The sequence below is a fragment of the Protopterus annectens genome, chromosome 6.part0 (genome assembly GCF_019279795.1).
Source record: "Protopterus annectens isolate FY-2018-M chromosome 6.part0, PAN1.0, whole genome shotgun sequence".
Taxonomy (NCBI): Eukaryota; Metazoa; Chordata; order Ceratodontiformes; family Protopteridae; genus Protopterus; species Protopterus annectens.
The window spans coordinates 205735859-205753121 of record NC_056737.1 but is presented as its reverse complement, the minus strand read 5'-3'; the positions used below and the strand labels follow the sequence as shown (position 1 = coordinate 205753121).

The window sequence follows — 17263 nt, the reverse complement described above, 5'->3', positions numbered from 1 at the left end:
ATGTGGGGTGTCACTGAAGATCACATCATGTCAGCAAATTGTTAGTGATGCAACCAACATGGATGAAAAGATAACTAGATGTTGCCCATATGTTGCATTATACAATAGATATAACTATACTACTGCAAATATCTCAAAATAAATCTGAAAAGCACTGGAGCTGAGGGTGTACCATAAAGAACAATTGAGATAGTTAAGATAGGAACCTAGTATCTACACACAGTGAGTGGTGTTGATTCTTTAATTCTGAGCATGTAATATGCTTTTTAAATGTATCTGTTAATACCTTGGTGGAGTTTAAAAATGTGATTGTCCTATCAATGTTCTTAGCATCACTGCTGCATAAAGCTTTGTTTCTGATGAAGTTTCAGCTACACAGTAAAGAAAGTGCTAAAACACAGTAAGTTTTGTTCAGGTCTATATTAAAATCCCGAATGTTTACTTACCCAAATACCTAAACGCCGACACATCTTCATCGAACCGTGAGAACATCGATCGTCCTAAAGCGCAAAATCTGAAACGTCAAATCGTCATGGTTGGCCCTTCTGCGGTATAGCTCCGTAAGGCAAGTGTGCGATAGTTACGGACCTTAGGGTTAGGGTGCGGGTTAAGGTAAGTGCATACATGGTAATGTACGTTAGATTTAGTGTAGGGTTAGAAGTAGGGTTTTATAAAGTGTATGTGTGTGGATTATTAAGTTTGTTTGGGTATAGCTTTTTAAGGTAAGTGTGAGATAGTTACGGACATTAGGATTAGGGTGCGGGTTAAGTTAAGTGCATACATGGTGGTATATGCATGATTTAGTGTAGGGTCAGAAGTAGGGTTTTGGTTAGTGTATGTATGTGGTTTATTTAGTTTGTTTGGGTAGGTAGTATGTAGCGGGTGGTGGGATGGGACAATATGACATTTCGACTTTTTGAATTTCGCGGTTTAGGGCGTTCGGTGTATTTGCGGTTTGCGGAATATGTGTCGGTGTTTAGGTATTCGGTTAAGTAAAAGTTCGTGATTTTAATATAGACCCGTTTTGTTCTCTGTGGTACACTCAAATGTATTTCAGATTTACTCAGTCTTTGTTACACTGATTTGGTTCTAATGCTCTCCTTTCTGTTTGCTTTTTAAGTATCTCAAATGTAAACATCTTGAAAGAAAATGCTTCATATCATACGGAAGCTGAAGTATGAAGGAAGAAAATGCTGCTGGTGTACTGTGTCTGCTTTCCACAATTGCCATATACATAAAGCAATTTGTTAATTTAAAACAAACAAAAAAAAAATAATCCTGGATGGCATTTATTTACAACTATAAACTTGGTAATATAAAAAAAATTCAGTATCTAAACTATCATAAAGGTTAGTTTCTGCTGATTCTTTAGCAGCACTTACATTGCCATGTTATCTTTTTCTTTAGATATACTTCTGTATTTTTCATAAATGGCTAATAAAGGACCATTGAAGGTAAGCAGATAGACAAATTTTACCTTTTAGCACCGGCTAGGAGGGAATGGGATGCCCAAGTGTACCAGTGAGATTAACCAGAAACCAAAATGCAAAACAAGCAATATAAGAGATACAGAAGATATTTTTCTGATATGGAAGCTGAAAAATTTCCAAGACTATTTCTATCCATCCATTTTCTATACCTACTTTACCTTATTCGGGATCACAGGAATCAGAGTGTGGTCCATCAATCATTAGGAACAAGGCAAAGTAAGTCAACAAGCACACAATATAAAGTACAAAATAAGTAAAATACAAAGTAAGTCAACAAGCACACTCACGCACGCACATACATACAAATAAATTTGGGGCAAATTCAAAATCACCAATTCACTTGCCATGTGTTTTGGATATGGCAGCAATCCAGAGATTGAGCTGCCAGTGAAAACTCATGTGAACATGGAAATAAATTAAAACTCTACAAAGGCAGCCCCATCCAGGAATCAAAATAGGGAAACAAAAACAGTGAATCAGCAACACTAACTACTATACCACAAGACCATCACCTACATTCTCTCCTTCTATAGTACACTATTACTTTGACTGTTCCTGCATTTATGGGAGACAGCTACAATAGCCCAGTGAGTAAAAACATTTCAAACACTCTAAGGTATCTACAGTTTCCTTTTAAATATGGATTTATAAATTTACTTTAAGACTAAAGCTGGGTATTCCAGTGACCCCCCTCCTAGTAACAATCTATTTTTTTTATCAGATCAGTGAGAGTGTGAAGAATGCAGCTGACTCATGAAATACCATGGGATCATGCACATAATAAGCAATCAATTGGAGAAGGTCTCAGGATAACAGACAAAGCTTCAGGTGCAATGTTACTATGATAAAGGGGCAGTCAGTGTTATCAATGGTTCTTTCAAAGGTAATAATTTTTGCAACATGACAAAAAAAGAAGAATACAATGACCATGGGTTACATATCAACAAATAAAAACTTGACATTTTTATTTAAGTATCACTGTCTTGATACTGCAGAAATAACCAGAGAAAGGATGCCAATGCAACAGGAAATCATATCAAAATATTCTTAAAATCTTTGTAAATTTTTCAGATGAGTCAAGCTAGATTTGACACAGGTTTTGTGCTTGTAAGACAGTACAAAACTAAATGTTACCCTAATAAAGCAATGGGTGGTGAATAAAAAATGAATATCACTTGGTTTCTGTTGAAATAAAGATAGTGTGACATGTGAATCTCTGTTTACAACTCTAACACCAAAAATTAATTTACCTGAACTTAGTTGGTCAGTTCTCAAAACCTTCCTTATGTGTACTTCTGTAACCCAAGTCTACAATAATTCAATGACCAGACACTGTGACTCTTAAGATTTATTTTGTTATCAAATAAATTGTCCAGAAACATGTATTAAAGGTTCAGTTGTCATGACACTGTTTTACAAAATCTTAACTTACTGAATAGTTTAAATATGTCTCAGTTCACTCACCAGGTGCAATTTTCAGCGAGTTTACAAAAAATATTTTAAAGATCATGGACCATTTTTTTTTCTTCTTCTTCCTCATGTCTGTTGGGAAGGAATGAATCAAATGTAATGCTTGCCAAAGTTCAGCAGTCAAATGCTGAAATCCTGCTCAGCAGTGCTGTCGGGCATGGCTTTGTGACAAAAATGATTTTAAATTTAGGCACCAAGTTAAAAATAAGCACATATAGAAGATGTTCTTATCATAATGTTAATTGCTTGTAATTGCACAACATGGCAGTGTTAAGATCTGAAGCATCTAGTAAATTAATCATGGACATTTCTTCACAATGAATGACTGACTGAATGGTGAATACACCCTCAAAGAGAGATAAAAGACTTGATTAAAAAAAAAAACTGGCTGCGTGAGACGGTACATTCAATGATCAGAGGTAAAAAATTAAATAAATCCATCCAATGTACCTGTCAAAGATCAACATTCAGATGGAAAATTGATGCTTGCAGTTCTGTAGTTTGCTAAAAGAATCTTTTATACGTTTTATCCTGTGAATGATAATTTCACAACTAGGAATGCAGCAATTTCTGGACACCAGTCTCCTGATAAAAGTCTGGAGATATTAATTAAATCAAAGGGTGGGTTCGTTTACCAAACACTGATGTCTGTGAACACTCCGTTTTAACCAGCCTCTGGGTATGTTGGATATTTTACAGCCTCAATCTTTTCCTTCACTTTATAAGATGGATATAGCCCCGTTTTCCCAATTTTTCTGTTGATACCTTTAGAGTAACCATTCCAATGATTTCCGGCTACGCCAACTACATCCCCTGGCTCGAGAGGAATTTCATCAGCAGTCTGCGGTTCATGTGGGTAGATGGCTATCTGATTGTGGGCATTTTGTCCACCAAAATAGTAGATATCATCCAATGAATGGAAATAAGTTGAGGCATCAGGATGCAGTGTCTGCATGATCTCATAGGCCACTCGACATACCTTTAAACAGAAAATATTTACACATTGTTTAAATAAAACCTCACTAGTTTTCCATAAAAGAATGCTTTAAATGTCTATTTTTTTAAAATAAACTCAGCTCAGGTTACAGTTTGTGTACTATGGTACTTCATCATCATCATTTTACTAAATGTATCAGTTACATTACACTGACCTTTTCTAAAATCTTAGTTCGAGTTTCTCACAACCAAATGAAGCACAGTCATGTTTATTATGTAATTAATGAATCAGAAATCAAAAGAAGACTGCAATCTCATTATTCTGCAGACCGCTTTTCCTGCCTAACCAAATTTTAGATTCAAAACAGGCTGTCATCCCTTCACCCCTCCATAGTGCACAACAGTGAGATTACTTCTCACAGCCACACTTCTGCATGCTTTATTTAATGTTCAATGGGTATTCAATATCCATCAGAAAAAAATGTGTTTACAGCAATGTGCTCATCCAGGTGGCCACCTTAGTGTTTGCTCTACTAATGTGCAGAATGTTTGTAATTTTGTAATTATTTAACTAAAAATTAATCTTTTTAACCTTTGCTAATTTTTGCTTTAGCAGTTTACCAGAGGGTTAATGCCATAAGACATTTGATCCAATTACTTCAACAAAACTAATCTAACCTGGCAATGTGGACACAAAACTACAAACATGTATAGAGTTAAACGTTCACAATTCATGGGAAAAACTGCTTACACATTAATGTGCAAGTGCATGTTAGTAAAACATATACACTTCTAGGAAGAGAGAGGTATAAATAGGACTCCAAAATGGATTAATTAGCAAACTAGCACTTTTTTTACCCAAAATAATGTTCAACCTCATTGTTTAAGGAATAAGACTCTTTAGCTTTCTATTTAACCAAATCTATACGGGAACAGCATGCTCAACAAGCCAATACATATGGCAATATCTGTTGGAATGTTCTCTGATGAAGTTTGCCTTGGATCCTCATAGGTTAAGATGGCTGTTACCTGTCATCATTCAGACACAGTTAACAAAAACAAATTTTTGTTCCTTAGAAATACACAAAAAAGGCAAATTAGATCTCCTTGATTCTCCAGTAAAACAATGAATACAAACCAATTTTTTGAACACAATTATATAATCTGAGGTTTTAAGTCAAGTATCTTTGTTGTCCAATGATGCTGTACACGTTCAATTTGATTTAGGAGGTACACGTTAAACATGGACTAAAGAAGCATAGAAAATTCTAATAGATGACAAGATGCAGTTCAGTGACATGGTGATTCAGGGAAACTACTAAATAAAAACACCTTAACTTAAAAAAAGACTGCCTTGGGATTTTCTCTCCTACACTTCCAATGCAGTACACTACACCCCTTGATCACATTACCAATATAACCTACTCTGAAGTCAAACAATCTTGAGGTATGAGTTTTGAGGAAACAGGATGTTACTTGCATGAGTAGGAACTGTTAGTTAAAAAAGTAAAGCTATCCACAGTAGGGGAGAAAATTTCTTAATAGATCTTATAACAGTACGCAAGACATATGACAGCAAAAATGCATACTCGAACCTTCAACAAGTGCAGGAGTTTTGTTAATTGTCACTGTGACCAGCAAAACACACTGAATGTGCAGATTTTCAACAATTAAGCAGTGATACCAGATTTGATGCATACCTCAAGCTCAAAACTGAGGAAATGGTACAGGCCCTAAATGTTGCTAAAGTCTTATATTGTTAGGGCTACAGGAGGAGTACTGGCACGCAACATAAGGAATACATCACACTGTGGGCTACTGTAGATGTGATTTGGACATCATGGACATGTTGCAACATTCTAAACTATTACAGAGAAAAATGCCTCAAGCATCCAGGGTTACAGAGATAATGTACTAGTTAGTAAGTCAGAAAGAGAATATATCACACTTAATAAAACAAACAAAAAAAAAATATATATATATATATATATATATATATATATATATATATTTAGAAGAGAGAAACTGCACAGTTTAAAAATGAATGTTTATATCTTAACAATCTAAGGTTATATTAAAGAGGAATGCTAGTACTTTTTGACAGGACAACAGAAAAAAAGCCACATGCTGAGTAAATTGATTTCACCAGAACACGCACATTTACCACAGAGAGAAAAAAAGGGTTCCTGTCAGCATACCAAGTCAAACTATTTGAATTCAAAATATAGAGTTTGGAACACTAAAATTATGAACTGTGACTATGCCTGAATGTTGAGACACCTGAGGAAATGTGCATTTTGGTATTCTAATGGCATTTTTGTGTGCAGGTGTGCACACTAGGACTATGGTCAGAGATCGGACTGAAGTTGAGGTTAGGTGTAGTTGGGTATGTGTTTAGTGTTAAGGTTAAGGACTGGTTTACCATGAGTACTATGGTTAGGGTTAGAACACTTGTACATAAGTAAGGGTGGTGTAGAGAAGTGAAGACAATAACAGAAGTGTTAAGAGTTTCCTTTGCACCCCTAGCATCTACTGCAGTCAGTTGTAATCGTAAGCACTCTAAGCTGCATGTAAAAAAGTACTGTACTTGCCATCTCATTCAATGTGAGGAGGACAGTCCTGATTTCAGCCTCTCTACCCTGACATCCAGATGAATCACTAGCATGACTTGAAGTGTCCCTTTTCTGAGGTATTTTCTGTATTCTGTGCCGAAGGCTATGGCACTGGGCAGACATGGCAACAAGAATGGGCGGCACAGTGGTGCAGTAGTTAGTGTTGTCACCTCACAACAAGAGGTTCTCTGGTTTGATTCTCAGCTGGCTTGCCTTCTGTGTGAAGGCTGGATGTCTTCCCTATGTTCACGTGGGTTTCCTCCGGGTGCTCCGGTTTCCTCCCACATTCCAAAGACATGTGTCTGGAGCCCTGAAAATGGGCTATGTCCCAGTCAGACCTTCCCGGTAAACAAATGTTAAATAAAATAAATAAGTGAAATAATGATCTCTGCTACACATCAACTACACACAGACTAATGGATTCAATTACACGCGCATACATAATTATTCATATAACATATGCCAAAGCACGTAGTCAAGTCAGTCAGTTACCAAAAAGCACTATCAAAAATACACACAAACTCATTTATACATATCATTCATTCTACACAGACCTCTCCCACTCACGAATCACACATCACATTGTGTTCTCAATTTTATTACTAGGAGCCAGACAACATGACAGGAATCAGTGACTAAATAGTAAATTAAAAGATATTGGTTCTAGCCTAGCTGCCAGTAATAAATCTATTGGTGAAATTGTAAGAAACACAGCATTTCTGCAGGCTTACTTTGTAGCGAAAAAGCCCAAAAAAGTGCCGTGGTTCTTATAAACAAGATGAATACATTTGATTATACTGTTTAAAAAGTTAAAAATGCTTAACTGTTATAGCTTTTTAAACTATATCACTGATAGCAGTAATCCTATTAATTAAAATGTTACAACTGTGCTACATGATAAATGCTGTGGGACTTTTTTGGGGGTTCCGCAGATGACTACCAGTTGCTTTCGATGCCTCTCCTCAGTTCCAGTTGCCGACATTAGCTGTTGCCTCAGATATCATCCAATATTCTGGACCAGAAAGGTAATTAGGGTATCCCACTGCAGACTCATACTGCTGCCAAAGAATATATTTTTGTATGCCCTGCCCAAAAAATCTGCCATATTATATAATAAAAGTATAACTAATCCCTGAACATATGCAAGTGCATCTCCAATTTTTCTCTGATGAATGCTGTACTCTTTTTCCTGGTATTCACTAAGTGAGTGACAGCATCATTCCTCTCATCTGCCACCCTGGAGTAGGCAAGATGGCAAAAGGCTATTTTCCATTCCACTCTTCAGGGCTAGACATAAAATGACTGGACTAACTGGGTGTCTTAAGGCCCTGTACCTTAGTAAGGCTTCATACTTGCCAGAACTGTAGCTAAAAAAACAAAAAGGCGGGGGGGGGGGGGGTCTACTTGTAACTACAGAAAGCTACTTGCTACAAATGTAATGTAATAAGCATGTTGCTACTGTCACTCTACCACACACTAAGGTACTTCAGATGTGACTGCAAATGCAATGTTCTTTAACAAGTACAAGTATGAAACCCTTGCAACACTGGCATCTGCTGATCACAACCCCTGATAGATTCAGGAGCAAGGAAAAAAAACATTTTTGTATATTTTTCCTTTACCGTTTTTTCCTTTGTCCAAAATTCTTGAGTAAAGAGGTTAAATGGTATGGGTGTAGCATGGCATGGCTTGTACTCCCCTATCCAAACAAAAGCACAATTAGGGTGGAACAAAAAAGGCAGCCACACTGGGCACAATGATTTACAGGGTGCAATAAGCAGATGCCGAACAGTACCTGTGTAGTGCAGTACAGTACAACATTCATTTTTGTACTGGCATTTCTGAATACAGTTTGCTATCAAGCAATAAAGTGCTTATTTGAAGAAATTTTAGAAAGTATTTGGCATGGAAGATGTGAATTCAGTAACAGGAGTTTGGAGTGAATTTACATATTATTCCCCAAGATATAACAACTGGGCTAGGCTAGACAGAATTTACATTTCACAGGAACGTGCATTTAATTTAAGGTCTTGATATGTGCCCAATAATTATTTCAGATCATGCATCGGTTATAACTAAAATAAAAACACAGGATAAAGAATTAAAAATGAGACATTGGTGCGTTCCCACCTATCTGTTAAAAAGACAGGAATTTAAGGAATGAGTAGTGGAGATTATTCAGGAGCTATTCGAGAGGATAGAAATTACTTTTGAAAATTTAGCTAGGGATTCAGATAAAAATTAAGGTGGAGTTTAAAAATAGGGTGGAAATAAAATAAAAGGAGCTATGGTTAAGAAGTAACACAAATTACTTAGAGGGACTGACAAATGTTAAAGTATTGCAGAACGGGGAATCTCACAGAACAATAAGATGATCAACTGCAGAATGCTAAGCAGAAAATAAGGGATTACCTAGATAATATACATGAGTTCATAAAGATTACTGTTAAGCAACTGTTTATCGATAACAACACTAGAGCACAAAAACATTTAGCATAATGACTCAGGCAACAGAAAGTAGAAAGGGCTGCCGCCAAGCTTAGAGAGCCTATAACAAGGAAGGTAACAAGAGATCCTGTAGAGGCATTAGAAATATTTTGGAAATTATATGAAAGTCTGTATAAACCAGAGAAATATGGAAATCAAGAAAAGATACAAATGGAAATGTTTATTGTGTAGTGATGGCACAGTGGTGCAGCAGTTAGCGTTGTCGCCTCACAGCAACAGGTTCTCCAGTTCGATTCTCAGCTGGGGAACTTTGAGTCTGCATGTCCTCTATGTATTCATGTGGATTTCTTCCGGGTGCTCCGGTTTCCTCTTGCATTCCAAAGACATGCGTCTGGAGCATTACTCCCCAGGCCTCCTCTGAAAATGGGCTCTGTCCCAGTCAGGCTTAAATACATAAATAAAATAAATATGCCAAGGCTAGAGGTAGACGAGGCTCAATTATTAGAGGAGGAGTTGAGATAAAAGGTGTGATGCATAACCAACTACAGGAAAGTCCCCAAGAATATATGGCATTCCTGTGGAAGTTTGGAAGCTAGAAGGGAAAAACTGATAAAGATCTGGAAAGTTTTGTTTAATAGTATTTTAAGAGGAGGAGAAGTACCAATATCCTGGAAGAAAGCAGTGGTAGCTGGAATAACTAAAGAGGGTAAAGAGCCATCAGATCCAGCTGCATACAGGCCCATTTCAACACTAAACCATGATTATAAAGTATTCATGCTTATAATGGCTAAAAGAATGGCAAACAATGCCAAAATTGACAAATATGGATCAATGTGGTTTTGTGGAGGGGAGGCAAACATTTGACAACATTAACAGAACGTTGATGATCCACAGGGAAGCAGAATGTAAGAAAATACCATTGTTATTGGTGGGTCCTGATGCAGACAAAGCATTTGGCAAAGTAAGCTGGGACTTTATGAACAGGGCAATGGAAGCATTTGCATTTCCTGAAAAAAAATTTGTTAGCAGATAATATTCAATACCTGACAAAACCAAAAAGAGGCATTACGACAGTGTTGTGGAACATTTTGAGGAAGTTTCATAATGAAGCTAAAACAAAGGCAAATATCTGTAAATAATGTACCCACATATGAACTGGTACAGCAAAATCCATATTTATGGGGACATGACAAAATGAAGTATTTAGGAGTATAGATTAAAATGATTCTGGTATGGTAGCTAAGGATATGTGGGAAGAGGCTAAAAAGATAATACAAAAACTGAAAAAAATGGAAGGTTTGTTATATGGATAGTAAGATACAATATTTTTAGTCCCATTTGTCTTGTATATCAACCAGAGAAGTTGTGGACAGCAATTAATAAAGGGCTGAAGGACTTTACCTTGAAGGGTTAGACAACAAGAATCAAGTGGGAGACTCTTCCAGTAGAACAGAGCAGACTAGGATTACCCAATTGAATGGATATTTAAGGAGAACAACAATAATCAAATAGAATATTATTATCAATAAAGTAGAAGAAAGCATCCTAAGAACTAAGCCAACGTGGGAATGGAGAAAGGAGATTCTGCCGACAGGGATGACTGTGATTAAGGATATAAACAATAAGCAAGATGGGCCTGGAACTTATTCAAGAAAACTAGCAAAGGAACCAAGGTATTGGGAGCTAATAACTAGAGAGGGAATGATGGTAGAATTGCAAGACGCTAAGAATTTACTTGGACTGTAGGTTAGAGATTGCCTTCCGTATCAAGGATTGAGATCAAAGTATAGACAAAGAAATAGGGGTGTCCTAAATGAAAAGACCAACACTGGCAGAGTTTTTAGTAGATTTTTTATTTTTTTTATTTATTTTTACATTTGTTTACTGGGAAAGTCCAACTGGACACAGGTCAATTTTCAGCGGAGGCCCAGGGAGAAAAGCTCCACATTACAATACATCACATGAGAGTAAAAAGAAGTAGAACATACATACATACGGCATATATACACATCAGGACAACATTCTACTGATTAACAAACATACATATAGCATACATACACACAACAGGACATCATGCTAGTGATTAACAGAATTTAGAACACAAGCTACTGGTAAAAAAGGAATAAATAGAGCATATCAAATATCGCAGGATGACTATAAGAATCAATCAGAGGAGGTTAGAAAGGATTGGGAAGAGAAATTAGATAAGCAATTCACAAAGAAACAATTGGAGGATATATGTATGTCTCCCAAATATGCAACAAAATCTAGAAGATTTAGGATTTTTGCTTGGAAATGTTTACATAGATATTTTTATATTCCAAGTAGACTCGGAGGTAGACAGCAAATGTTGGAGGTGTGATGGGGAAAAGGTAATTGGGAATAAGAAGTTATATACCTACCATAACGTTCCATGTTAGTTGTCTTCTTCTTGCCTTCTTTCTTGCTGGATGGGTTCGGAGTCGATCCTCGGCTCCGACTCGGCCTTCTACTAAAGCTCGAGAGCTATTTACTGGCTCGAGGCCTCCCCATATCCCACAATGCTAGGCGTCAGATACCCAGATCTCGTTTGGCAGAGCTAACACCATGGAAAAAAAAATTTTTAAGGACACCTGTCCAAACTACAAGGTTTACCTACAGTACTAAAACAGAGGAGGATGTACCTAAATAAGACTCAGCCAGAGGAAGAAGGCCTCAAAAGGGATTCTTCTCGGTCTGTCCAGGCTAGGGGGATGGAGGGTGGGACACAAGAAAGAAGGCGAGAAGAAGACAACTAACATGGAACGTTATGGTAGGTACATAACTTCTTAATGTTAAGTTGTCTATCTCGCCTTCATTCTTGCTGGATGGGACAGCGTCCCTAGCACTTTAGCCCTGGTGGCTCATCGGAAGAGACTCTTGAGCACAGTGGAACCAAAATCAGCTCGACTCCAGGAGGCCATGTCCAACTTATAATGTGAAATGAAAGTATGAGGAGTGGCCCATGTGGCTGCAGCACAAATATATTCCACTGGTAGTCTTGCTTGAAAAGCTACCGACGTAGCCAATGCTCTGGTGGAATGAGCTTTTGGTTTTGTAGGGAGTTCTTTATGTCTCAGTTGATAAATCAAAGTAATAATAGAGGCCAACCACCTGGATAAGGTTAGTTTAGAAACTGGCAGGCCTTGCTTGCTATCAGCATAGGGATAGGAAGAGTTGGTCCGATTTTCTTGTTTGTTTAGTCCTATCCAAATAAAAATGTTATTGCCTGTGAACGTCCAATTGGTGTAACTTCTGTTCAGCTCTGTTCAGCTCTGTTCGAATAGTTAGGAAAAAAGACAGGTAGATCAATGGCCTGATTCAGGTTTGTCTCAGAAGGTATTTTGGGCAGAAAGGAAGGATTAGTCCTGAGTGAAACTCTATCCTTATGAAAAACAAGATAAGGAGGACGAACACAGAGGGCTTGAAGTTCCGACACTCTCCTAGCTGAGGTGATGGCTACTAAGAAGAGAGTCTTCCAGGAGAGTAATTTTAAGGAACAGGAGGCTGCAGGTTCAAAAGGAGGGAGAATCAAAGAAGTTAACATCAGGTTTAAATCCCACGGAGGCGGGGGATCTCTAACTGGCGGCCTAAGTAAAATAGTCCCTTTGAGAAAGGCCTTACAAAGTTTGTGGGACATGATGCTGGTTTCTGACAGGCCAGCATGGAAATTAGCGATAGCAGCCAATTGGACCCTAATGGTGGCAGACGAGGACCCTGCTCGAAAAAGTTCTGCTAAAATATCTAGAACGTGATGGACAGGGGCTGTAAAGGGGTCTATATTTCTAGCCTCCGCCCAGAAAGAGAAACGTTTCCACTTACTAGCATAAGTCTTCCTGGTGGTAGATTTGTGCGAAGAAAGGATGATTTCATGCACTGGCTAAGAAATATGTGGAAGCCTGGCTAAGGTTGGAAGTGGAGCAACCAAGCTGTGAGGTTGAGAGACTAAAGGGATTGGTGTAGCCCGCCCGACTGATGGACCAAGAGGTCTGGCACTGGGTCCAGATTCCAAGGCTGCTCCAGCAGGTGACGATGCAGGAATGGGAACCAAATTTGTCGAGGCCAGTAAGGGGCAATGAGGATCATTCTGGATCCAAATGCGGTCGCTTTCTGAATTAGTTTGGGAATTAAGGGAAACGGTGGAAATGCATACAGAAGACCCCGGGGCCAATCGTGAACTAGAGCGTCTCTGGGGGAGTGGCCGGGGAGGGGAAGAGAGTGAAGAAATCGTCGCACTTGCTGTTGAGAGAGGTTGCGAAAAGGTCACAGCAAGGTTGACCCCATCTGCGGAAAATTTTGTCCGCTACTAACTGATTGAGAGACCACTCATGAGGCATGAGAACAGCTCTGCTTAGCCTGTCCGCTATGACGTTGGGCTTCCCGGGGATGTGCGTTGCTATCAGAAACCGTTGAGAGGAGATTGCCCACTGCCAGAGTCTGAGTGCTTCTCGACATAAGGGATAGGACCTGGTTCCATCCCGCTTGTTGATGTACCACACTACAGAGATATTGTCTGTCTGAATTGCAATAGTCCCGGTGGGTAGAGAGTCCTGAAGAGCTTGCAATGCTAAAAGTACCACTCTCATCTCCAAGACGTTTATGTGCAGGTGGTACTCTAGAGGTTGCCAAGTGCCCTGGACAGTCCTGCCCTAAAAATGCCCCCCCCCACCCGATCAGGGAGGCATCCGTTGTCACCGTGGCAACAGGAGGAGGAAGAACGGTCTGCCTTGAAGTACTTGAGAGGAGACTATCCACCAAGACAGGTGGTCTTTGCATGATTGGGTGATTATTATGTTGTGAGACATCGGAAGCTGTTGAAACTACCATCGGGTAAAAAGCATCCATTGAAGAATCCGCATGTGAAAACGAGCCAGGGGAAGTAATGTGACTGCTGCTGCCATGAGACCCAAAGTTTTCAGTACAAATCTGGCCTGAATTCTCTTGCACTGTAGTAAAGTCTGGAAATGTCGCAAATGTCTGATACTCTTTCTAAGGGAAGTTTTGCCAACAGCTCTTTTGTATTTAATCTTGCGCCTATAAAGGTTATAGATTGACAAGGTGACAATGCAGACTTTTCGAAGTTTATAGAGATACCTAGCTCGGAGCAAGTTTGGATGGTATAATCCCTGGCTCGCAGTAGCTGATGCCTGGTGGAAGCAGTCAGGAGCCAGTCATCTAGATATGGAAACACCTGGAATCCTCGCCATCTCAGGTGAGCCGGGACCACTGCCATGCATTTGGTGAACACCCTGGGGGCTGTGGTGAGACCAAAGGGCAGGGCTCTGAATTGATAGTGACTGGCTCCCAGCTGGAAGCGGAGAAACCTTCTGAAGCGTCTGTCCATTTTGATATGGTAGTACGTATCCTGAAGGTCTATGGAGCACATCCAATTGTCCTGACCCAAAAAGGGTAGAATGGACTGAAGCGTGACCATCCGGAACTTCGTTCTTTGAACAGATTTGTTTAACCTGCTAAGATCCAAAATGGGTCTCCAGTCCCCTGTCTTTTTTGGTACCAAAAAGAACTTGGAGTAAATCCCAGATCCTTGCTGGTCTGCTGGGACTGGCTGGATGGCCCTTTTTTCTAGCAGTTTTGAAATTTCTAGTACTGCTTGTTCCCTTAGACCGGGTGGAACATCTGGAAGGGACCTGTTTGTATGAACAGGGGTGTGGACAAAGGGGATTTTGTAACCCTCGGATATGATAGACCGTACCCATTTGTCTTGTGTGAGGAGTTGCCAGGCTTCTGGGTACAGTGGCAATCTTCCCCAGACTGCTCCGAAGGTTGACAATTGGGCAGCCCCTCAGGGGTGCTGAAAGGGTTTGTCAGAGAAAGGTTCTCTGCTACCCTGATTTTGCGGACCCCCTCTGCCCCTCGGGCGGCATCTATTATTGTTCCCTCCTCTGCCCCTGGAGGGAAGCTCGCCACGTGTGTCAGGCACGACTCCCTGGGGTTTCTGAAACCACATTTTTCCACTCTTCTGACCTTTAGGGTATGGTTTAGAGGGAGTAGAAAAACAGACTCCCACGGCAGAGGGAGTCTTGCCTTCCTGCTCACACCTGGTAAGGGTATCCTTCACCTGTGGTCCAAACAGAGCCGAACCATCAAAGGGGGTATTGGTGAAGGACGCCTTAAAGTGGTCATCAAAGTTACATAACTGCATCCAGGCATGTCTTCTCAAAGCCACGCCTGTACCTGCGGCCCTACTCGCCCCATCGGCTGCATACAAAATGAGCCGCATGGAGGAGTTGACTATAGAGTTAAGGGTCGTCAGCTGGGAGTTAATCTTATCCTGAGCCCCCGCAGCTGATGGATCCTGAAGGGTATCACCCAGTTCCTTAAGAAGGTCCCTTTGAAGGTGGGTGAAATGACACAAGTAATTCAGCAATCGCATGGAAAAGGTCGCTGAAGAAAACATCCACTTCCCGTACCTGTCCATTGTCCTAGATTCTTTATTAGGTGGATGGACCAGCACCGAAGGGTCAGCCAATTCCTTCTTAGTGGCTGCTGCCACCACCATGGCGTCAACAGGGACACCTTTTGTCAGAAATTGTTTGTCGGATGGGGCTGTAATGAACGTAGTGGGCCTGCGGGGAGTTAGTTCCACTGTGTCCGGGGCTGCTGGGCCTGCGGGGAGTTGGTTCCACTGTGTCCGGGGCTGTCCATGCCTTTCGAGCCATCACTTCCATGAGCGGGTCGAAAGGCGGAGACACCCAGGAGGTGGAAAGGCGAGAACCAAACGCGTCCAGGTACACAGACTCGTCCTCGGAAGGGTTAAGGGCAGTCCAGTTCCCCCTCTGCCTAAGGATCTCTAGGATGTCTGAAAAGGAGACATCCTCAGAGGGGGACCTTGGGGACCCTTCCGAATCCTCCAAGTCGGTATCAGACGTGACTGACTCTGGGGAGTCAACATGTTTCCTCTTACATTTTTTCTTCCGAGGGGGCTCCTCAGAATGATCAGGGGAGGCCTCAGAAGAGGAAGATACGCCAAATGGGGCGACCTGGAGCATCTGTTCTCCACGCTTGGGGTCAGGACGGTGGACAGAGACCGATGCAGGCACCATGGGGGGAGGAGCCAAAGGGGCCGATCGTGGAGCCGACACAGGAGTCAGCAAGCTCCTCATGACCTCGAAGGCGCCCCTGTCGGGAAGAGCAGAGGGTCCCCACTCCGAAGAGACGAGAACCCCACCCGGCACCGAGAGGGACGGCTCTAAGGCCGATGTCAGGGCCGAGTTCACCTGCGCCGAAGCCCCGAGAGGGAGAACGGGGTCGGACAAGGGTCCGATGCCACTCGCCCCCTCGGAGCCGACGAGGGAGTCCCGGCACCCAAATCTCACCAAGGAAGGAACCAATGAAGAGATCAGAGCCGACAAAGGAGCCGAAAGGTGTGGTATCAGCTCCAACGTTTCCAAGATTCGAGCCCCAACCAGCTCCGGCTCCGAACACAAAAGGGGAGTCAGAGGAGGAACTGTTGAAGACACCGGGATAGCCACTGTCTGTTGAGAAGGGCTGGTTAACATCTTGGCCAGGGCCTGCGATTTAAGTAGTCTACTGACCACCCTCTCTAAGTCAGGGTTGGATAACCTGGAAGACAGAGAGGAATGGGACCTATGACTCCATTCCGACTGAAGCAACGGTGACCTCGGAGCTGAGCGAACAGATTCTAGGGATGGGACTTAGAACTTTTTCGGCCTAATGACGGTTCCGACATTAAAGTCGGAGCCGATAGAGGTCTAGAGGTGTCGGCCCCAGCTGGAGCCGACGAGGAGGCAGATGCTCCACCCGGCGATGGCTCCGAACTGGGAGCCGACGGCTTGGCGGGCTTTGAGGATTTCCCCGACTGAGGCTTCGCCGGGGATCCCTCTGGCTTGAGTAGGCCTCTCAAGATAAGCTTGTTCCTACGCTCCTGCAGGACTCCTGGGCTGAAGGCATGACAGACCGAGCAGGAGTCCAGCAGGTGTAGGGAACCCAAGCAATAAACACAAGAAGTGTGACCGTCTGTCAGAGACATCTTCTGACAGCACGAGTCACACTTCTTGAAGCCTGAAACTTTGGTATCTTTGGACATACTGGCCCGGGGATACCAAAGAGAGAAAAAAAAAAGGTTACACTAGTGCTTAAACCAGACACACAGACACACTCACACGCCCGCAGTAGATAAGGTAACAGTAATTAGCAGAAAAAAACTATCACAAACACCCACACTTAATAAAAATAACAACAATCTCAATAAAAATTATAAGGCTAAACACTACTCCTATAGGTACAACAAGGGGGAGGGTTAGCTAT

General features: G+C 41.3%; 1 protein-coding gene across 5 annotated transcripts in view; it reads right to left on the bottom strand.

Moving 5' to 3' along the window:
• Window positions 1-2820: 2820 nt before the first annotated feature.
• FUT8 (fucosyltransferase 8) overlaps window positions 2821-17263 on the bottom strand; it is a 2643272-nt gene continuing 2628829 nt past the window's right edge. For all 5 annotated transcript variants that reach the window (XM_044073921.1, XM_044073918.1, XM_044073919.1 and 2 more), the window contains one exon: window positions 2821-3939. In XM_044073921.1, coding sequence (XP_043929856.1) covers window positions 3625-3939 — 315 coding nt within the window. In that variant the 3' untranslated portion in view covers window positions 2821-3624. The remainder of the gene's footprint in view (window positions 3940-17263) is intronic.